This window comes from Nerophis ophidion, linkage group LG28 (genome assembly GCF_033978795.1).
Source record: "Nerophis ophidion isolate RoL-2023_Sa linkage group LG28, RoL_Noph_v1.0, whole genome shotgun sequence".
Taxonomy (NCBI): domain Eukaryota; kingdom Metazoa; phylum Chordata; class Actinopteri; order Syngnathiformes; family Syngnathidae; genus Nerophis; species Nerophis ophidion.
Window position 1 is genome coordinate 14,547,925 of NC_084638.1, and position 23,988 is coordinate 14,571,912.

At 41.7% G+C, this 23,988-nt stretch overlaps 1 protein-coding gene across 1 annotated transcript in view; it reads right to left on the bottom strand.

Annotated features, from left to right (window-relative positions):
- LOC133544918 (apolipophorins-like) overlaps nt 1–21,322 on the bottom strand; it is a 29,436-nt gene extending 8,114 nt beyond the window's left edge. Inside the window, exons 1-11 of the mRNA XM_061890163.1 lie at nt 21,179–21,322; nt 21,044–21,114; nt 19,414–19,576; nt 19,093–19,230; nt 18,799–18,976; nt 18,586–18,725; nt 18,406–18,509; nt 8,311–8,476; nt 6,232–6,417; nt 5,992–6,144; nt 1,185–1,311 (exon numbers count right to left, since the gene is read on the bottom strand). Of these exons, the coding sequence (XP_061746147.1) occupies nt 1,185–1,311; nt 5,992–6,144; nt 6,232–6,417; nt 8,311–8,476; nt 18,406–18,509; nt 18,586–18,725; nt 18,799–18,976; nt 19,093–19,230; nt 19,414–19,576; nt 21,044–21,114; nt 21,179–21,184 (1,432 nt within the window). The 5' untranslated portion in view covers nt 21,185–21,322. The remainder of the gene's footprint in view (nt 1–1,184; nt 1,312–5,991; nt 6,145–6,231; nt 6,418–8,310; nt 8,477–18,405; nt 18,510–18,585; nt 18,726–18,798; nt 18,977–19,092; nt 19,231–19,413; nt 19,577–21,043; nt 21,115–21,178) is intronic.
- Between the last annotated feature and the right edge of the window lie 2,666 nt (nt 21,323–23,988).

Consider the following 23,988-nt stretch of genomic DNA (forward strand, 5'->3'; position numbering starts at 1 on the left):
ATCTGGTTTTAGCCAGGTTTCGCTGAGACCAATGACGTTAAGATTGTTGTCTTTAATGATCTCATTAATAATATTTTGGGATGATCTGATGTTTAAAAAGCCCATACTATAGGTAGTGGGCTGTTTTGAGGATTTTTTGTTAATGGTATCCTTAGTACTGATATTAATAACTTTATGATAAGTTACGTTATATTAATAACGAACTTTACAGTCACTACAGAAAAAACATTATGCGAGTTGTGTATTATTTTAGTAGAAATGCTATGTGTGCAGCAATTTTCCAGCCTGACTCTGGATAGTTCTAGCTTAACTGACTCCTCATCCAGGCTAACAGGCACTGTAATTGCCTGTATCCGAGCTTGCTCTTGTGTAGTTAGTCAAGTGTGACTCAACTAGTAATCTATATTTCTAGATAGAGTGATGGCTTCTTCCCGGTTAGGGTGAAGGCCCTCCCTCCTCAGCAAGCCCGGATTGCCCCAGAAAGAGGGCTGTCTTCCTGTGGGGTGTGTCTGGGCCCCTAGAGGCAGTGTGTCCCGCCTTTCTGCCCGCATTGGGTGGGTGTTTCCCTCGCTGGCTTAGGAACTGGCTCTGCTGGTGACGCCCCTGTTGTGAAGCTAGCTTAGACTCACCAAATTCTCTGGCATTATAAAAAACAATGTTCCCAAAAAATACTTTTAATGGTGGGTTAACTCCTAGCGTAGCATGGATGGAGCTTTGACTTGTCGTTTACAAGCTTAATTCAAAGCAGCCGTGCAGTTGATAACAAGATATATGTGTGTAAGTTTTTAAATACACGTTTGACATAATAATTAAATTATTATAATAATAAAATAATAATGATCAAGTATTTTGGTGCTCCACTAGTGTGGAAAAATCTCTGGAATTGATCCTTTTAAACAAAATACATTGCCTAATTAATCTGCAACTATACATGAATAATGGCCTAAATTTTGGTGATAAATCATGAGTTAACTCGTTATTTCTGAGAGCCCAAAATAAAAAAAAAATGTGTCGGCCTGAACCAAAATTAATCCACAGCAAGCCTGTGATTAATCTGAATAAAATGTATGATTATTTGACATCACTAATTAAAAAACATATCAAACAAATAAAGCATTTTGTAAATATACTAATTACAATTACACAAAGGGGAATTCAATTCACACTCTGTTGTATACATCAACCTTGGCTGGAGGTTTCGTTTCTTAGCGTCACCTTCACCACCTCCAACACGTTGGGGTCCGGGCAACACATGAGTTGCTGGTATGCGGCGATTCTGACCTCTGGATCCTCCAGGGAGAAGCGATACAGCTGCAAAAGCACAGACTTCTGAAAGAAGGAAACTGCTGTCAGTAACTAATGTCGGACCCCTGCTAACCACCTCACCTCTTCACCCCAAATGAAGTTAGGATTTGACACTTACAATGCAGATCTTTTGCTTTTAACTTACACTTTCTTTGCAGTCAATAGGCCCTTTTCCAACGCAGGAACTTTTACAGGAACTTTACCATTCACCCTGGTAAATAAAGTTCCGCCTGTGTTTCCACCAAACGCTGACTGGTTGAACACAGTTATAGGCGTTCTATCCATCCATCCATCCCATTTTTTACCGCTTGTCCCTTTCGGAATCACGGGGGGTGCTGGAGCCTATCTCAGCTGCATTCGGGCGCAAGACAAGGTACACCCTGGACAAGTCGCCACCTCATCGATAGACACTCAAACGTATTTTTCGAACACAGGACCGCCATTTATAGAAAGCTAGACAACTTATTTCCTATTTCTTGTGTATTTCTATTACAATAAACTTACAACGGAGAGAAAGAAGCACTAAAGGAACTTTCGACTTGTAGTAACTTTTGTGTGCTGAAGAACGCTGATCAGTGGAACTTTCTTGCAGTGTTTTTACTTAACCGTCCTCGCTAAACTATATGCAGTTTATTGTTGTTTATTAATATTATGCTTTTGCTTTTTACTGATTAGCTTGGCAGATAGCTAACATAATATAATCCTTGATGAAAAAAGAGACCCAAGAGTCTGGAGTAGAGATGCGCGGTTTGTGGTCTCATCCGCGGAGTCCGCGGGTAAACCGCGGGTCGGGCGGGTGACATGACGAAAAAATAGATTTTAATTAGATTTGGGCGGGTGGCAGTTGAAACCATCCAAAGACATTTGATAAGCATGGTTCAGGGATCGGCATCCTTTGCCATTCAAAGAGCCATTTAAGACCTGTGTCATAAAGCAAATAAGTCACTAGGAGACGCTATTATACTCTTGAATGACTGCCCGCAGTCACCCAGATGTTAAATATTAGGGCGTGCTATGAAGCCATTGGCTTTGACGCCTTCTACATCATACACGATCTGCTTGTCAGTCCAGCATCATGTTGTGTGTGGCTTCCGCGGCAACACGCACACGACTGCAAGGCATACTGGGGGACACAGAGTACACTAATGGTTGTGATATAAACAATTTTAACACTCTTAGTAATATGCGCCACGCTTTGAAGCCACACCAATTAAGAACAACAAACACATTTCGGGAGAACATCCTCACAGTAACACAACATAAACGCAACACAACAAATACCCAGAATCCTTTGTATTCATCCCGCGTGTTGATAAGGTGGGCGGGGTTGGGGGCGCGGGGGTGTAAAATATATTCAGGAAGTGTCATGAATACAAAGGATTATGGGTATTAGTTGTGTTGCGTTTATGTTGTGTTACTGTGAGGATGTTCTCCCGAAATGTGTTTGTCAGTCTTGTATTTTGTGGCTTCATAGCGTGGCGCATATTAGTAAGTGTTAAAGTTGTTTATGTGTGAATGTGAGTGTGAATGTTGTCTGTCTATCTGTGTTGGCCCTGCGATGAGGTGGCGACTTGTCCAGGGTGTACCCCGCCTTCCGCCCGATTGTAGCTGATATAGGCGCCAGCGCCCCCCCCCCCCCCCCCCCCCCGTGACCCCAAAAGGGAATAAGCGGTAGAAAATGGATGGATTGAAAGTTGTTTATATCACAACCATCAGTGTATTCCGTATCACCCAGTATGCCTTTCAATCTCATACGTGTTGCTGGACCAACAATCGGTTCGTACACGTTGTTGAAGGTGTCAAAGGCAATGACTTCACAGCTCGCCCTTATTCTTGGCATAAGAATGAACGCTATTGAATAGTCGCGAGAACGTTAGCGGCTCCAATTGATTTCACTACTCCGTGAAACAGTTTTAAATAGCTCTGTGAGTGGTAAAGGTGGCTAACCTCTGATGTAATTCAGCGGGCGATTGGCGGGCGGGCACGGTCCCGATGAAATGTTGGTTCGGGTGGACGGCGGGTGGATGACGATTTTGGTGACGAGGATGCGGATGATATAATTGCCTATCCGCGCATCTCTAGTCTGGAGTGTAATTTAGGCCTTTTTAGTGAAAGATCAACTGTATTCTTTACAACTGTGAACATAAACACATAAACATTTTACATTCAGCATATGTACAGTACATAGCTATATAAAGCAACATAGAAAATATAGAAGTCTGTTATGTGACCTATTTAGAATTCAAACCAACAAAATGCTGCAAGTAATTAGCTTTCAAGAATAGACACACATATCTTACTAAAGCAGTCTTGAACTGAAAATGCACAAATAATGTGTCGCAGTACACACATGCATGTTGCATTTACATAAACTTACAGGTTTAGACCTTCAAAGTCTTCAAAGCTGAAAAGCGAGCTTGTAGCCTGAAGTGAGTGCATGTTTGGTTGACATGTGCTCACACACTGAATTTACCTGCGGTCTGAAACGCAGATGCTAAACTGGCTACGGCAAGACAGGAGGGTCAAAGTAGAACACGAAATGCAAAGTTAATTTCCAACCCTAAGGGTCTAACAAAATAACATTGTGAGGCTCAAAAATCACAAAGCCCAAAACCAGTGAAGTTGCCACATTATGTTATTCGTAAATAAAAACAGCATACCATGATCTGCAAATCCTTTTCAAATTATATTCAATTGAATAGACTGCAAAGACAGTATATTTAATGTTCGAACTGAGAAACAACATTTTTTTTTTTACAACTAATCATGAACTTAGAATTTAATGGCAGAAACACATTGCAAAAAAAGTTTGCACAGGGGCATTTTCCTTTTAACAATACTCAGTAAACATTCTGGAGCTGAGGAGACACATTTTTTAAGCTTTTCTGGTGGAAATCTTTCCCATTCTTGCTTGACGTACAGTTTAAGTTGTTAAACAGCCCGGGTTCTCCTTTGTGGTATTTTAGGATTCATCTTGCGACACAGGTCTGGTACCCGCACTCTTTTACTATGACACCACGCTGTTGAAAAACGAGGCTTGGCAGTGTCTTGCTGCAATAAGCAGGGGCGTCCACGATGACGTTGCTCAGATGGCAACATACGTTGCTCCAAAACCAGTATGTACCTTTCAGCATTGATGGTGCATTCACAGATGTGTTTTGTCACTTGTGCCAGCTTTTTCGAAATATGTTGCAGGGATCAAATTCCAAATGAGCTAATATTTGCAAAAAAAATCAAACATTTTCCAGTTCAAAAGTTAAGTGTTTTGTCTTAGCAATCTATTCAATTGAATATAGGCTGAAAAGGATTTGCAAATCATTGTATTCTGTTTTTATTTACAATATACACATTGTGCCAACTTCACTGGTTTTGGGTTTTGTATTATTTACAAACTCAATTTCTTTTTGCGAAGCTAAGAGAAATAGACATGCTCTATTAATCGTATTCACCGAGGAGTATGAAGTAGTCAGCCTGACTCAAAGCAACAACTTAATACTATGAGACTTTGTTGGGCAAATATGAAATAAAGGAGGCAGTACACGATCGGAATGGAGGGAGATGACATCAAGTATTAACTTTTTACTTTATTACATGTTGTAAGAGTAATCAGGGACACTCCATTTGTTCAGTTATTATCCTCAATGGGAGTGAACAGATTGCTCAAGTTAAAGCTTAAGCTGATGTGTTCATGTTGTTGGTGTGAGATAAACATTGACATGTGTTATTTCTATATTATTATAGCTGAAATGGACTGTAAGGAATCGCCTGACCTTCATGAATTCATCGTTTATGGCGAAGATGACCTTCAGACTGATGGACATTGCGGACAAGAGCCAGATTTTTTTGCAATTCGGTACACTTTATTTTTTAAATCCTATTGTTTTGTATATGATTGCTTTGCATTTCATCTACTTACTTTTTAGTACAAGAACAATGAACTAATATTGTCTGTTTGTTTACACAGTATCAATGTAGACATACAGTACAGGCCAAAAGCTTGGACACACCTCATTCAATGTGTTTTCTTTATTTTCATGACTATTTACATTGTAGATTGTCACTGAAGGCATCAAAACCATAAATGAATTTGTACTTCACAAAAAAAATGTGAAATAACTAAAAACATGTTTTATATTCTAGTTTCTTAAAAATAGCCACCCTTTGCTCTGATTACTTTTTTACACAATCCTGGCATTCTCTCGATGATCTTCAAGAGGTAGTCACCTGAAATGGTTTCCACTTCACAGGTGTGCTTGAAGCTCATCGAGAGAATGCCAAGAGTGTGCAAAGCAGTAATCAGAGCAAATGGTGGCTATTTTGAAGAAACGAGAATATAAAACCTGTTTTTAGTTATTTCACCTTTTTCTGTTAAGTATATAACTCCACATGTGTTCATTGATAGTTTTGATGCCTTCAGTGACAATCGACACTGTAAATAGTCATGAAAATAAAGAAAACGCATTGAATGAGAAGGTGTGCCTAAACTTTTGGCCTGTATTGTATAAAAATAACACCCCTCCATATGTCATCAGCCTTATTTGCATAAACTACCTGAACTGTGGTGAAAACAAACCACACACACTACAGGAATCTAAAGTTCCTGAACTTTTTTAGGTGGAAAGGGGCCTATTGTCAATAAATGTAAAGTTTCTGGTATGATTCCCTAACTGACTCTTTTTTACTCACATTAGCTGAGCAGCCAAAGCGTCTGAAGGCTTTAATGGCAGCCAGTCTCAGCTCCAAAGGGGCTGAGTGGCTAAGCACACAGCGATTTAACAGAGGGATGAAGTTTGGAGCAGTCAGGCCGATGTTACCCACAGACTTCAGTGCATAAACAGTCTGTTCGATAGAAAAAAAACCTGTTTCAGAGTCTTTCAAATTGGTATCTAATCAATCAGTAAAATCATTTTGCAGCATTTACTGTACCTCAGTTATTTGGGTGACACTTTGCGCTTCACAGCCTTCTTTCAAGGCCACCTCTAGCGTCTTAATGAAGGTTTGTATCTCAGGAAGGTCATTGCAGGGAGTAGGGGACTGCTGGCATAGTTGATGGACAAGAGAGGATCCAGCCAACAGAGCCTTAGGCCGCACCTCTTGGATGTCCAATAAAGTCTTTCACAAACATCAAACATCAGACAAAAGTATTAGGAAAATCATTTAATCAATCATAGGGTTTGGAAGAGACCCTTTGATTATCGATATATGATATTCTGGACAACCTGTAGGCTTTCAACATTTTGTTATAACATGAAAGCACACCAGTGCACAAAACATAAAATAAAATGTATGCATGTTTATATGAGGGTTAGTGTAGAAGCCTTGACCTCAACTCTATCACACACATTTCGGATGAACCTCCATTACATTTAGGAATGGGTGCCAATCACATTTGAAACGATACAGTACCAATTCCTGGTATCTGGGAACTGATACCGGTACTCAACTATACCATTTAGGTACATCTCTGTGTGTTATTTGTCAATAAATGCGTGGTGCAGTGGAAGAGTGGTCCCTGGTTCAATTCCTACCCAGTACCAATCTCGTCACGTCCGTTGTGTCCTGAGCAATACACTTCACCCTTGCTCCTGATGGGTGCTGGTTAGCGCCTTGCATGGCAGCTCCTTCCATCAGTGTGTGAATGGGTAAATGCGGAAGTAGTGTCAAAGCGCTTTGAGTACCTTGAAGGTGGAAAAGCGCTATACAGTACAACCCATTTATTATTATTTATATAATTTGTTTAATAAAAAAATCTAATTTTTTATTCAACAATTTTCAGTGAGCCGATAATGTTACCTGTTCCGTCCAATTGTTAAATCTTGTTGGGGTTTTTTTTACACTTTTGAGGCTCATTTGCAAGTATTATAGACTGTAGACTTTGCATGCAAATGCAATTCGGTGATGTTAAAATGACAGTCTTTGCCATTAAGCTAAATGTATTTTTTTGTTGTGCCCTACAAAATGTTTATTCTGTAAGTATTTAATCTATTGTATAGCAGCTGTTTGATTGTAACGTGCATCGTAGTTTTCATTACAACATTGGTGGTGTTGAAAGTGCTCGAAAGCACCGAGCAACCACATTTTGAAAAGTGGAAACTTACTTTACTTCCAAGTGTTTTCTATCAGTAATTATTGCTTTGTTGGCATGGAAAATTACAACATTACATTCAGGCAGTCTGACTGACTCAAGTGTTTGAGTCTGCTGAGTCTGCAAACACGTCACGTGCAACAAAGTTTTCGAAAAATGGCACCGTTTAATCAATACATGGCGAAGTCGCCAATAAAAAGTATGAGTTTAGCAACCATCCCTAATTACCTCTGACCTCAAAATTATTCTGGATGAATGGATAGAAATTACACTCCTACATACAAATGTAGGAGTGTCCTGGGTATGACGTTAAACTACATCCAGGCATGAGATGGGAGGTTGTGTGTGGGGTTAGTGAGTCCCAATTAACGTCTATAAAATGCACACAAAGAACCGTTTGCACCTTCTCTTGTGACTGGCTGGCGGTCAGCGCCATAAAGCTGAGCGGGTCCCTGGGTAAATGGGGCGCGGACAACAAACAGGACAGACTAAGTTCAACAGGCCAGTAAGGCAATTAGTCTAGGAGAAGGATCTCTGATATAAAATACCCCTTCCAACCCGCACCAAACCAGCGTGGAAGGTGTAGGCTAATAACCAGCATGAAAAGTACGCCAAATGCCAGAAACATGCTGAGGCTTTCGTCCAGCAGTGGACTGACAACAGCTGATGATGATAATACAAATTGGGAGGTGTTTGAGCTGAAAACCAGGACAAAAATGTATCCCTGGACTTTTCGGTCCAGACTGACCCACTACAATACTGTAATTATCAATTGGTAGTGGATCAAATCAATATTACGTTTTTTCTTTCAAAAAGTGTTCTGACAATGTCATGCAGATACTTTTATGTGCAGTTCATTTCATAAATAAAAAATAGAAACCTTCATTTGTGGTTTAAGGAAAGGCAGAAGAAGATCTTACATTGATAGAGTGTATGATCTGTGGCGATGGATTAGGGATGAGGGCGATGGTGGTAAGGAAAGAATAAGCTTGCTCTTTGTCCAGTTCTTTCTCCTTCATTAGGTCAGTCAGTAGCATGATGCAGTTTTCTGATCCGCAAGCAGGTAATGCGTCCAACAAGGGCTGCCTGTCCCAACAGTGAACCAACGTGAGCATGTAGCGTGATAATGACGTACAAACGTTTGAAAAATGTAAATTCAGTTTCAGTAAAAAATATGCAAGACAGACTTTTGGGAGAAAAGCTTATACTAACCATAATGGTCATCGTGAGAGTTTGCTTATACGTCATAGTTCTTTGAAGGGGTCTTACCCTTCTCAATTCAGGGGATTTTATTGTTAGGGCCCAAATAGCAAAAGCTGTGACGGCCCTACTGTAACTGCTCCGTTAATTCTTCTTTATGTTTCGACTCATTTTCAGTCCTTCATCATGCACGAAAACTGAACAAATTTTGCAGACGCATCAGGTCTGGCAAAATATTTTATATTTTAGTGGTTGTGAACACGAATTTTCAAAATTGACCCTCTTGTGCCCCCCCCCCCCCCCCCCCCCCCCTGACAATTAGAAAAAAATAGCCTCTGCCACGAGATCGGGGGTCGGCAACCCAACATGTTGAAAGAGCCGTATTGGACCAAAAATACAAAAAACATCTGTTTGGAGGCGCAAAAACTAAAACGTCTGATTTAAGTGTTATAATGAAGGCAACACATTAAGTAAGTATGTCAGAGGGTGAGATAACTCCTGGAAATGACTGGCTTAGAATGGCCAAATGTATAGATGTGTGTGTCCAAGTTAAAGGAAAGGACAGGCTGTCGTCTTCTAATGGATTTATTACAATCTTTTGCTGTGGTCTGGAACAACAACTCACACAAACAACTATCTGAAACGCAGCCAATATTACCTACAGATAATGTGTCATGAGACATGCAAATATCAATAAATACACAGAGGACATAAGTAAAATAAATTAAATTAACTCAAATATACCTACATACGAGGCATAATGATGCAATATGTACATACAACTAGCCCTAAATAGTACGTCAGCATCGATTATTAGCACTCCACGCAAGTCAACAACATCAACAAGAATCACTTTTGTTCAGTTACAAACAGCATAAAACGTTTGGTGGAAAAAAATTAGACAAAGGAGTGCCATATAACACATCTTTCTGTGGCAGCATCGGAGAAAGTTGTAAATGTAAATAAACTATGGTGAGTTCAAGGACAGCTGAAATTAATAGGACAAAACGGCGCTGACTCATCAGTGACGAAACATATTAAACAGTGGGCTTTCTGACGATTCAGAAGGTTTGTGTTATGTTTTTCCTCTTGTAGAAATATTATTAAAACAACAAATATATGTTTCCCCCATCTTCTTCCATTTTTAGATATTTTTCAAAAATCTCCAGGGAGCCGCATGAGGCCCGAGAACTGCGGTTTGCCGACTCCCACACTATATTAACGTATTGTCACAATCACTGGAGACGTCTATCATGACAGGACCCACGTAAAAGTAACAAAAATCCCCTATTTGAAAACAAATTTAAAGTCGGCCATCTTGGTTTCAATCAGCCGTTTTAAGGCCAAAAACAGGGGTCCTATTGTAACAAACCCCTCCTAGGGACTTTGATGAAATTAGCTGCGTTAAAAATAACAGATACTAAACATACAGGGAATACTAAAGTACGAAATAATTTTGACAACACCATAGAATGTGTGCGTGGCATGGCATTTAGATCTAATGGTTAACCACAAAACGTTAAACATTTATACTACGGCTCCAGAAATTCCAATATTGATCATAATTGGCACACATTATGATGATGACATACTTATATTTGTACATATTCGTGGTGGGCGGAGACTGGCAGCAAAGACTGCTCCTCGCCACCAACATTAAACTGTTAGTAATTTACTTTAGATGGTCAGATCGCCTTCCAAACTACAAATCCCAAAACCAGTGAAGTGAGCATGTCGTGTAAATCGTAATTAAAAACAGAATACAATGATTTGCAAATCCTTTTTAACCTATATTCAATTGAATAGACTGCAAAGACAAGATACTTAACATTCAAACTGGAAAACTTTGTTATTTTTTGCAAATATTAGCTCATTTGGAATTTGATTCCTTCATCATGTTTCAAAAAAGCTGCCACAAGTGGCAGGAATACATAGAAAGTTGAGGAATGCTCATCAAACACTTATTTGGAACATTGCACAAGTGAACAGGCTAATTGGGAACGGGTGGGTGCCATGATTGGGTACAAAAGCATCCATCCATCTTCTTCCGCTTATCCGACTTTCGCTTATCCGAGGTCGGTTCGCAGTGGCAACAGCCTAAGCAGGGAAATCCAGACTTCCCTCTCCCCAGCCACTTCGTCTAGCTCTTCCCGGGGGATCCCGAGTCGTTTCCAGGCCAGCCGGGAGACATAGTCTTCCCAACGTGTCCTGGGTCTTCCCCGTGGCCTCCTACCGGTTGGACGTGCACTAAACACCTCCCTAGGGAGGCGTTCGGGTGGCATCCTGACCAGATGGCCGAACCACCTCATCTGGCTCCTCTCGATGTGGAGGAGCAGCGGCTTTACTTTGAGTTCCTTCCGGATGACAGAGCTTCTCACCCTATCTCTAAGGGAGAGCCCCGCCACACGGCGGAGGAAACTCATTTTGGCCGCTTGTACCCGTGATCTTATCCTTTCGGCTCATGACCATAGGTGAGGATGGGAACGTAGATCAACCGATAAATTGAGAGCTTTGCCTTACGGCTCAGCTCCTTTTTCACTACAACAGATAGGTACAACATCTGCATTACTGAAGACGCCGCACCGAACCGCCTGTCGATCTCACGATCCACTCTTCCCCCACTCATGAACAAGACTCCTAGGTATTTGAACTCCTCCACTTGGGGCAGGGTCTCCTCCCCAACCCGGAGATGGCACTCCACCATTTTCCGGGAGAGAACCATGGACTTGGACTTGGAGGTGCTGATTCTCATTCCGGTCGCTTCACAATCAGCTGCGAACCGATCTAGTGAGAGCTGATGATCCAGGCCAGATGCACATCATCTGGAAAAAGCAGCGACTTAATCCCGCGGCCACCAAACCGGAACCCCTCAACGCCTTGACTGAGCCTAGAAATTCTGTCCATAAAAGTTATGAACAGAATCGGTGACAAAGGGCAGCCATGGCGGAGTCCAAACCTAACTGGAAACGTGGCCGACTTACTACCGGCAATGCGGACCAAGCTCTGGCACTGATCGTAAAGGGAGCAGACCGGCACAATAAGACAATACACCATACTCTCTGAGCACTCCCCCACAGGACTTCCCGAGGGACACAGTCGAATGCCTTCTCCAAGTCCACAAAGCACATGTAGACTGGTTGGGCAAACTCCCATGCACCCTCAAGAACCCTGCCGAGAGTATAAAGCTGGTCCACAGTTCCCAGCCAGGACGAAAAACACTGTTCCTCCTGACTTTCCGCCTTAGCCTCCTCTCCAGTACACCTGAATAAACTTTACCGGGAAGGCTGAGGAGTGTGATCCCACGATAGTTTGAACACACCCTGCGGTCCCCTTTCTTAAAGAGAGGGACCACCACCCGGGTCTACCAATCCAGAGGTGCTTCCCCCCAAAATGCTGCAGAGTCTTGTCAACCAAGACAGCCCCACAGCATCCAGAGCCTTAAGGAACTCCGGGCGGATCTCATCCAGCCCTGGGGCCTTATCACCGAGGAACTTTTAAACTACCTCAGCAACCTCATCCCCAGAAATAGGAGAGCCCACCACAGATTCCCCAGGCACTGCTTCCTCATAGGAAGACATGTTGGTTTGGATTGAGGAGGTCTTCGAAGTATTCCTTCCACCTATCCACAACATCCACAGTTGAGATCAGCAGAACACCATCCACACCATACACGGTGTTAACAGTGCACTGCTTCCCCTTCCTGAGGCGGCGGGTGGTGGTCCAGAATCACTTCAAAACCGTCCGGAAGTCGTTTTCCATGGCTTCTTCGAACTCCTCCCATGTCCGAGTTTTTGCCTCCGCGACCTCTGAAGCTGCACACCGCTTGGCCTGTCGGTACCTGTCCATTGCCTCCGGAGTCCGATGAGCCAAAAGAACCTTATAGGACTCCTTCTTCAGCTTGACAGCATTCCTCACCGCTGGTGTCCACCAACGGGTTCTAGGATTACCGCCCCGACAGGCACCAACTACCTTGCGGCCACAGCTCCAAACAGCCGCCTCGACATTAGAGGAGCGGAACATGGTCCACTCGGACTCAATGTCCAGCACCTCCCTCGTGACATGTTCAAAGTTCTTCTGGAGGTGGGAATTGAAACTTTCTCTGACAGGAGACTCTGCCAGATGTTCCCAGCAAACCCTCACAATGCGTTTGGGTCTGCCAGGTCTGTGCGGCATCCTCCCCCACCATCGCAGCCAATTCACCACCAGGTGGTGATCGGTAGAAAGCTCCACCTCTCTCTTTACCCGAGTGTCCAAAACATGAGGCCGCAAATCCGATGACACAACTACAAAGTCGATCATGGAACTGCGGCCTAGGGTGTCCTGGTGTCAAGTGCACATATGGACAGCCTTATGTTTGAACATGGTGTTTGTTATGGACAAACTGTGACGAGCACAAAAGTCCAATAACAAAACACCACTCGGGTTCAGATCCGGGCGGCCATTCTTCCCAATTACGCCTCTCCAGGTTTCACTGTCGTTGCCAATATGAGCGTTGAAGTCCCCCAGCAGAACAAGGGAATCACCCGAGGGAGCACTCTCCAGTACTCCCTTGAGTGTACCCCAAAAGGGTGGATAATCTGAACTGTTGCTTGGTGTGTAAGCACAAACAACAGTCAGGACCCGTCCCCCCACCCGAAGGCGGAGGGAGGCTTCCCTTTCGTCCACTAGGTTGAACTCCAACCTGCAGGCTTTGAGCCAGGGGGCAACCAGACCGTTGCCTCTCATTGCCGGCAACGCCAGAGTGGAAGAGAGTCCATCCCCTTTCGAGAGAAGTGGTTCCAGAGCCCTTGCTGTGCGTCGAAGTAAGTTCGACTACATCCAGCCGGAATTTTTCTTCTTCGCGCACTAGCTCAGGCTCCTTCCCTCCCCATTGAGGTGACGTTCCACGTCCCAAGAGCTAGCTTTTGTAGCCGAGGATCGGACCACCAAGTACCCTGCCTTTGGCTGCCGCCCAGCTCACATCACTCCCAAACTCTATGGCCCCTGCTATGGGGCCACGTTGCCTCTTCGGGCTGTGCCCGGCCGGGCCCCATACTGTTCGACAGTTTGCTTACAAATTGGTGACCTTCGCCTCATCCTTGTTTGTGAATTACTTAGCATTTCATGGAAGCTGCGTTTATACCCAATCATGGCACCCACCTGTTCCCAATTAGCCTGCACACCTGTGGGATGTTCCAAATAAGTGTTTGAAGAGCATTTCTCAACTTTATCAGTATTTATGGCCACCTTTCCCAACTTTTTTGTCACGTGTTGCAGGCATCAAATTTTAAAGTTAAGGATTACTTGCAAAAAAAAAAATGTTCATCAGTTTGAACATCAAATATGTTGTCTTTGTAGCATATTCAACTGAATATGGGTTGAAAATGATTGGCAAATCATTGTATTCCGTTTATATTTACATCTAACACAATTTCCCAACTCAAATGGAAACGGGGTTTGTACACACACATATATATATATATATATATATATATATATATATATATATATATATATATATATATATATATATATATATATATATAGGGGTGGGCAAATTAATGCGTTAATTACGCGTTAACTCATCAATCTATTAACGCCGACAATTATTTTATCGCACATTTGCGTATGTTGTTTACATGCTTTTATTTTGTTAACGCCTTTTCTTAACAAGATGGCATCTCCCGGATGTACTTCGGCGTCGAGGGGCTCTTGGTAAAGATGGAACATTTGGCAAAAATACCGGACAATTCTGCAAATTTCCTGGCTGGCTTAAAGCGTGGTCACTCCGGGATCACTTACGACCGCCAGACAATTCTGAATGTGGATAGATCGGCCCGTTTTGGACTGAATGACGCGTGCTTGCTAGACCGGCTAGCTAGCATGGGAATACTTTGCCGGCTACATCCAGCGGCCTGTGAAGCAGCGGAGTATTTGTGTTGTCTGTCTATTTATGAATAATGCAGACGAAGAGTGTTGGCTGAGTTCTTAACGTTTGCTTTCAGAGCGTGCATATCACAACATACAAGATGCCGTCATGGCGACACAACCTTTACCGGGCTACCGCGCATGCTTGTCACTCCTGTAGCATGCTGGGTAGGGTAGTTCTTTTTTTCCCTGGGTCATAACATCACAAATAGTACCATGTATATGCGTTCAGTTTATCAAAGCACCCAGCAAACAATCGGATGTATATATATATATATATACATATATATATATATATATATATATATATATATATATATATATATATATACACACATATGTATGTATATATATATATATATATATACATATATATACATATATATATACATATATATATATATATATATACACACACATATGTATGTATATATATATATATATATATATATATATATATATATATATATATATATATATATATATATATAGTGGGGCAAAAAAGTATTTAGTCAGCCACCGACTGTGCAAGTTCTCCCACTTAAAATGATGACAGAGGTCTGTAATTTTCATCATAGGTACACTTCAACTGTGAGAGACAGAATGTGGAAAAAAAAATCCAGGAATTCACATTGTAAGAATTTTAAAGAATTTATTTGTATATTATGGTGGAAATAAGTATTTGGTCAACCATTCAAAGCTCTCACTGATGGAGAGAGGTTTTGGCTCAAAATCTCACGATACATGGCCCCATTCATTCTTTCCTTATCACGGATCAATCATCCTGTCTCCTTAGCAGAAAAACAGCCCCAAAGCATGATGTTTCCACCCCCATGCTACACAGTAGATATGGTGTTCTTGGGATGCAACTCAGTATTCTTCTTCCTCCAAACACGACGAGTTGAGTTTATACCAAAATGGATACATGGATGATACAGCAGAGGATTGGGAGAAGGTCATGTGGTCAGATGAAACCAAAATAGAACTTTTTGGTATAATCTCAACTCGTCGTGTTTGGAGGTAGGCTCCTACCTCTCAGCATCCATCAGCATCAGCACCGGCTCCCCCCAGGGCTGCGTGCTAAGCCCCCTACTCTACACCCTCTACACTCATGAGCCAAAAGAACCTTATAGGTGGCATTGCTGCTCATGCCAGCAATACCACCATTAAATTTGCAGACGACACCGCAGTAGTTGGACTCATTTCTGGGAGGGATGAGTCTGCCCACAGAAATGAAGTGGAGCGGCTGACTGGGTGGTGCAGGGAAAACAACTTGGTCCTTAACACCACCAAGACAAAGGAGCTGATCATGGATTTCCGGAAGAAAAAAACAATAAACATCCAACCACTGTACATAAATGGGGATTATGTGGAAAGGGTCTCTAACTTCAGGTTCCTGGGCATCCAAATCGAGGAAGACCTGTCGTGGAGTATGAACACCTCAGTGACCATCAAAAAGGCACAGCAAAGACTTTACTTTCTGAGACTCCTCAAAAGGAACAATCTGTCTCAAAAACTGCTTGTGTCCTTCTATCGCTGCTCAATAGAGAGTGTGCCGACATACTGCATGTGTGTGGTATGCCAGCTGCACAATGGCAAAGAGAAATGCACTTCAGAGGGTCATAAAAACTGCCATGAAGATCACTGGCTGCTCTCCTAGATGAACTGTACAGTGCCAGGTGCCTCAAAAAGGCCCAAAACATCATAAAGGACCCATCTCACCCTGGACATAAACTTTTTGAACTGATGCCCTCAGGCAGGAGATACAGGACAATTAAATGCCGGACAAACCGTTTTAAAAACACTTTTTACCCGAGAGCAATAGTGTCGCTGAACACAAGATAACAATAATGAGCTGTATGCTTGGTATTTTTATGTATTTTTATCTATTTATCTATCTGTATGATTTTTGCACTAAATTAGTTTGCATACAATTTCGTTGTACAATGTACAATGACAATAAAGATATATTCTATTTTATTCTGACTAAATACTTTTTTGCTCCACTGTGTATATATATATATATATATACATATATATATATATATATATATATATATATATATATATATATGTTTTAAGGGGAACCAAAGGTCATCTCTGAGAAAGGTACCGGTACAAGTTATTTATAAAGCAGGACCACCACCCAGACATACAATACTAGTACATAGTTTTTGAAAAACAAGATTGTTTTGTTATTTTCATTGTCAGTGGGCCAGTTCAGCTATTTTAGCAAATAATCTAATGGAAACGACTGCTGTCATTTGATTATAATATCAAGACATTTGACTTGCTATGATGTCCGGCTTGGGACAGGTGTGACATAGCCTGGGACGGCCCTGTTTTTACATCAAAGGAAGAAAAAAAAATGCTTTCTAAATGAAAATAGAGGAAAAAAAGAACTGAGAAGCAGTTAACATCAAACACCCGGCAATTTCCTAAAGCTGTGACGTGAGGAATCCACAAAATCTTGTGGAAATCTTGTGAAGTTCACGTACCCGACTATCCTTGACATATATGAGCGGCATGAAAATGAAACCAGAGATGGCAAAAAAAGACACAAACCTCATGATATGGCAGTCTCATGTACAACAAGAGTAAGACAAAAGCTGCGAATGTAGGCTAAGGTCCCTTTAAGCATGGGTGTGATACAGTGGTACAGTGGCTAACAACAGGATGTATTGTTTAAGGGGAACATTATCACAATTTCAAAAGGGTTAAAAATAATAAAAATCAGTCCCCAGTGGCTTGTCGTCTTTTTTGAAGTTTTTTTCTAAATTTTACCGGTCTCGGAATATCCCTAAATAAAGCTTTAAAGTGCCTTATTTTCGCTATCTTCGAAACCACTATCCATTTCCCTGTGACGTCACACAGTGCTGCCAATTTAAACAAACAATGGCGAATACCACAGCAAGATATAGTGACATTAGCTCGGGTTCAAACTCGGATTTCAGCGACTTAAGCGATTCAACAGATTACGCATGTATTGAAACAGATGGTCGGAGTAGGAAAGTATTGAAGAAGAAACTGAAGCTATTGAGCGAATAGCTATTGATGCTATTCATAGCCATAGCATGGCCGAATAGCTGCGTTAGCATCGCCGGTAAAATGTGCGGACCAAACGATCAGGACTTTCGCATCTTGTGACACTGGAGCAACTTAAAGCCGTCTATTGGTAGGTGTTTTTTTCGCATTAAATGTGGGTGGAAGGAAACGTAATATAGTTGCAAATGCATCTACAGGTTATCCATACATCTCTGTGCCATGTCTGCTTTAGCACCGCCGGTAAATAGCATGTTAGCATCGATTAGCGTAGCATGTTAGCATCGATTAGCTGGCAGTCAACATCAACAAAACTCACCTTTGAGATTTCGTTGACTATCGTTGCAAATGCATCTGCAGGTTATCCATACATATCTGTGCCATGTCTGCTTTAGCATCGCCGGTAAAATGTGGAGACACTCCAGCACATTCAATGGGGGTCTGGCGGCAGACACTTTGGCATCTTCGGGCCAGTGGTGCAACTTGAATCCCTCCCTGTTAGTGTTGTTACACCCTCCGACAACACACCGTCGAGGCATGATGTCTCCAAGGTTCCAAAAAATAGTCAAAAAAACGGAAAATAACAGAGCTGAGACCCGGTGTTTGTAATGTGTTGAAAATTAAAATGGTGGGTGTGTTACCTCGGCGACGTCACATTCTGACGTCATCGCCTCCAGCGCGATAAACAGAAAGGCGTTTAATTCGCCAAAATTCACCCATTTAGAGTTCGGAAATCGGTTGAAAAGATATATGGTATTTTTTTTCTGCACTATCAAGGTATATATTGACGCTTACATAGGTCTGGGTGATAATGTTCCCCTTTAAGATGTGATGAAGTTCTGCAATACAAAACTAACCACACTGACCAGTCATTGCGGCACTTGAAAGAAGCCTCCATCCAAAGTGTCTTAAGCTGTGAGAGAGTCAGCTCTCGAAGCTGGAAAGCCAAGTGAAGGAACTGCTGCGACACCTAGGAGTAAGAGTTGCCAACATATTTACTTTTATGCATCATGATCTGTTGAAACCTGTTACATTTTGATGCCTACCTCTTTAAGATGTAATGTGAGGCTACACAACTTCCTGATTGTATGTCCAGCAAGGTCTGGTGTAGCAAACACTTTTCCAGGTCTAGCAGGTCCTTCGTCCTCAAACTGCAAGCCAGTTTGTGTTCCAGTATCTAAAGAACCTGCAGGATTAGCAAAGTCCATCTCCCTGTAACTAACTCACACAGTGCAAGAACAAGTTCTAACCCCACTGACCTGGTATGGAAACTGTGCCTGGCTGGGCTCTAAGCAGAAGCAGAGTAGACTCAGTTTGCGTTTTTACCTGGCCTGCGGTTTTAGACCAGGTTGCTATGGCTATTGTTTCGGTGCAGTTTACTTCTTCCATAACGGTTGACCCGTAGACCTGAACACAGCGCACCTCTGATTGCACTGACTGGCAACAAAATCCAACAAGAAAGAGATGCATCATCATGGTTGAAGCGTTTGACTTTGTTTTGGTCATGTCCTGAGCTGATGAGATGTACTTTCTGAAACTATAAGTTAACTTACCGTGTCTCCAGTTAAAACTGCAGAGTGGGTCCAGAAATGTGCCAGCTTGGATTTTTGACACTGTTTCAAGTCCCTGCTTTTCAGCAATAGTCGTCCTCGCCTTTCATACAGGCTGCTGCACGTCCCATGCACATCAGTCTGAGGAGGGAATATTGAAACAAGTTTTGTCATATATTCGCCACCTCTCCTGTTTATCTAAACCTGCACCATTTATTCATCAAAAATGTTGCATTCACTTTTATGAATATGATGGAGGTCATTTTCTTGACAGGGTGACTGCAATTCATGAAACAGATAAAGTATTTCATTGTCATCCCTCACCTCCATTTCTGACTGTTTGGATGTTGTGCGGGAGGTCTGGAGCATGCTCAGAAAAGCTCTTTTAATGTTCAGCGTCCACACCTGCTCTCCCTCCTGGATACATAAAGCAACGACCTTTCCTCCCTGGTGGGAAAACTTGAGGCGCGTTCTCTCCAGCGACTCCCTGGGAAACAAAAACATCACATGAGCTGCTCGAGACCCGAAAACACAGACAAGCGAGGCAAGTATCACATTCATCTAAACAACATTCCAAATTGGTTTATCGCAGGGCGGTTCAACTGGAGCCATGGGGAGACAAATCCGGCCTTGGACCAACATAAGTTCAGTTCAAAACTTGGGAGACAGACATTTTTGCAGAAAATTTCTAAAAACACAAGGGTGCTCCTGTTGTACAGAGGGAATTGGACCACTTTAAACACACCGGGAGATCCTTGCAGTTACATTTTAACCTTGCTAGCACACATAAAACACTGGGGTCCGAACTTGTGATTTACATAACTGAGGTGTTCCTCAAGGCACCCCTTTAAGTCCTCTCCTTTTTAGCACTTACAGTTAATTCATATGATTTTATATACTGTAGCTTGTTTACGTCAGTCAGTAGCCTTTTGTTCAACTTCTTTAGTCCTACTCATAGTGTTTCTCGAGGCTCCAATTTAGGTAATCTTTTTTTCACAATTTGGGTGACCTGTTAGTTCAGTTAAATAACCCTTGAAAGGTTCACTTTTTTTAAAAGATGTCCTTAAAAAGAGCAGAGCACTTCTGTGACTGATAAAATAAATAGACCAAAAATCGAATGTCTACAGTAGAGGATGCTTGTTCTTAGGAATATACAAAAAAGGAATTATAGTGAAGGCAGCCTAGCAGGCACAAGACATTGATACAACGTTGATTATACATACAGTACAGGCCAAAAGTTTGGACACACCTTCTTATTTCAATGTGTTTTCTTTATTTTCATGACTATTTACATTGTAGATTGTCAATGACGGAATCAAAACTATGACACCTGTGAAGTGAAAACCCTTTCAGGTGACGACCTCGTGAAGCTCATAGAGAGAATGCCAAGAGTGTGCAAAATAGTAAACAGAGCAAAGGGTGGCTATTTTCAAGAATCTACAATATAAAACATGTTTTCAATTATTTCACCGACTTAACTCCACATGTGTTCATTCATTCAATGTACAGTTGGAAAAAAAAAAACATTGAATGAGAAGGTGTGTCCAAACTTTTGGCTAGTACTGTATATGTCCTTTAAAAATTACTTTGAAACAACATTCCAAAACAATTGTGTTGGTAAATTGAGAAAACGTTGATGTCTAACATTGAATCCACGTCGTTGGTTGGGAAATTACGAAAATTCAAAGGTCAAATCAACATCAGAACCCAACACATGGTTAAACGTTTTCAAAGAGCATGTTGTTACAATGCTATATTTGCGTTGCTTAACGTCAGACCTAATTTAACAAGACCTCAACATTGTTTCAGTGTCTTGTACCTGCTGGGAGAAGTCTGGAACTGTGACCCCAAAACATTTTCATTGAATATCCCTGGTTTGCAGACTTACAATTGGCGGTAACACAAATAAATGCCCAAAAAAGCATGAGGAAAGCATATTTTTTGGAAACGTTACCTCAAACGTTTTAAGTGGGGCACAGAATGTTCCTTCTGAGGGGAAAGGCGTTTTATCTGTGGATTCCTTATCTGTTAAACAAAATCACATCAAAACTCACATCGATCCCTGAGTTCTCTTTCAAGTCTTACAAACCTGCATTGTTAGATGACACTTGGACACTACATCAATATCAACCACACAGTCCAGTACTAGTCCATTTCTGCCAGCATTAGATCCGCGTAGAGATGTGGAGATTGCTGTTCTATACCTGTAAGTATACCTCACCCCTGTCTGATAGGACACGTCAAAGGTAGGAAAAGCTAAAAACAAGCAAAATAAACAAGACTATTGATTAGATGTAAAGGAAAATGAGTAAAGGGGCATGCAGTAAACAATGGATAGATAGATGGAGTAGTTTAGGTAAATCCTGTTTGGAAAAAAGGCAATGTTTTTTTGTTTTTTTTTTAAATCTGATATGCACAGGCCTTACCTGTGCAACTTGAATCACAGAAATCAGACTTTGACTGACAACAATCGGCTACTGTGAAGAAAAAAAAGGCAAGAAACCTGTCTGACACATGTCGATTAAACTTGGGCAACATTACTCAAAGAAAAAGTCATGCTTTCACTCAACACTCCATGGATGGCCATGGAGATGTATCTCGTGAGATCAAAAGGATACACATGAGTGAGTCAACTCACCACGTAAAAGACAAACAAAAGTAATCTGTAAACCATAAAGCCAGGACGTAGCCATCGTGGCCCCAAGTCACGGCCGATCCGTCTTCCTCTGAGCCTCCACATGAAAGTGAGATGAAAACCAAGCACTGTTCCCAACCACTGAATGACCACACTTGTACGAGGGCTTCCACAGTGACCCACACTCCTCACACACCAACCAATCAGGAAATACCTTCTAAGCTGGAGCCACAAACATTCTCTGCACCAATCACCTTTCTCTACACCGGTAGCTAAAAGTACCTTCTATCAAGGCAATATTCCCTCTATTGGTCATAGGAAAGGTTTATTGATTTAATTGATAGTTATAAAGTACAGATATGACATTCTTACTACAGTCTAATGATTCTTAATAGGGTATAATGTTAAAGGCCTACTGAAATGAGATTTTCTTATTCAAACGGGGATAGCAGGTCCATTCTATGTGTCATACTTGATCATATCGCGATATTGCCAAATTTTTGCTGAAAGGATTTAGTAGAGAACATCCACGATAAAGTTTGCAACTTTCGGTGCTAAGAGAAAAGCCCTGCCTCTACCGGAAGTCGCAGACGACGACGTCACATTTTTGATGGCTCCTCACATATTCACATTGTTTTTAATGGGAGCCTCCAACAAAAAGTGCTATTCGGACCGAGAAAACGACAATTTCCCCATTAATTTGAGCGAGAATGAAAGATTCGTTTTTGAGGATATTGATAGCGACGGACTAGAAAAAAAAAGAAGTTAGGATTCCCATGTTTTTAGACACATTTACTAGGTTAATTCTGGGAAATCCCTTATCTTTTTATTGTGTTGCTAGTGTTTTAGTGAGTTTAATAGTACCTGATAGTCGGAAGGGTGTCTTGACGTGCACTGTCTCAGGGGAGTCGACGGCAGCTATGGACGGCACAAGCTCAGCTTTTCTCTGGTAAGAACTGACTTTTTAACCACAATTTCCTTACCGAAACCTGCTGGTTGACATTCGGTAGGATCCATGTTCGCTTGAAAGTTTCACCTCCAGGAATTTTAAACAAGGAATCACCGTGTGTTTGTGTGGCTAAAGGCTAAACTCTCCCAACTCCATCTTTCTACTGTGACTTCTCCAATATTAATTGAACAAATTGCAAAAGATTAAGCAACACGGATGTCCAAAAAAACTGTATAATTATGCCGTTAAAGCAGACGACTTTTAGCTGTGTGTGTGCGCAGCGCTCATACTTCCTAAAAACCCCTGACGTCTTGCGTACACGTCATCATTCGAAGACGAAACTCCCGGGAAATTTAAAATTGTAGTTTAGTAAACTAAAAAGGCCGTATTGGCATGTGTTGCAATGTTAATATTTCATCATTGATATATAAACTATCAGACTGCGTGGTGGGTAGTAGTGGCTTTCAGTAGGCCATTGGTGTCAAACTCTGGCCCGCGGGCATTCAACGCTAATTCTCATACTTGCCAACCCTCCCGATTTTTCCAGGAGAATCCCGAATTTCAATGCCTCCCCCGAAAATCTCCCGGGGTAACCATTTTCCCGAATTTCCACCCGGACAACAATATTGGGGGCGTGCCTTAAAGGTACTGCTTTTAGCATCCTCTACAACCTGTCGTCACGTCCGCTTTTCCTCCATACAAACAGTCACGTAATATATGCGGCTTCTACACACACACACAAGTGAATGCAAGGCATACTTGGTCAACAGCCATACAGGTCACACTGAGGGTGGCCGTATCAACAACTTTAACACTGTTACACCACACTGTGAACCCACACCAAACAAAAATGACAAACACATTTCGGGAGAACATCCGCACCGTAACACAACATAAACACAACAGAACAAATACCCAGAACCCCTTGCAGCACTCTCTCTTCCGGAACGCTACAATACACACCCCAGCTACCAACAAAACTCGATTTTGCATATCACTATAAAGTTATATAAGCCTTGCTTGTTCAATATTCAATGCAAAACTTTTTTGGGTCCCTATTAAAAGGTTAAGTTGTTCAAATTTGGCCCGCGGCTTTGTTCCGTTTAGAATTTTGGCCCACTCTGTATTTGAGTTTGACACCCCTGCAGTAGGCCTTTAACCTTCGTCTTGTGTTAGGGTCGGCACCGACCCGTTTTAGTTTTTCAATGCATAAAAACACCACATACATTTATTTTTTTGCATCAAAGCTTTTTGACTTTGTCAGGAACCTCTTTGTCAACAAAATAAAACATTTTAATTTTTTTCACTAAATTAT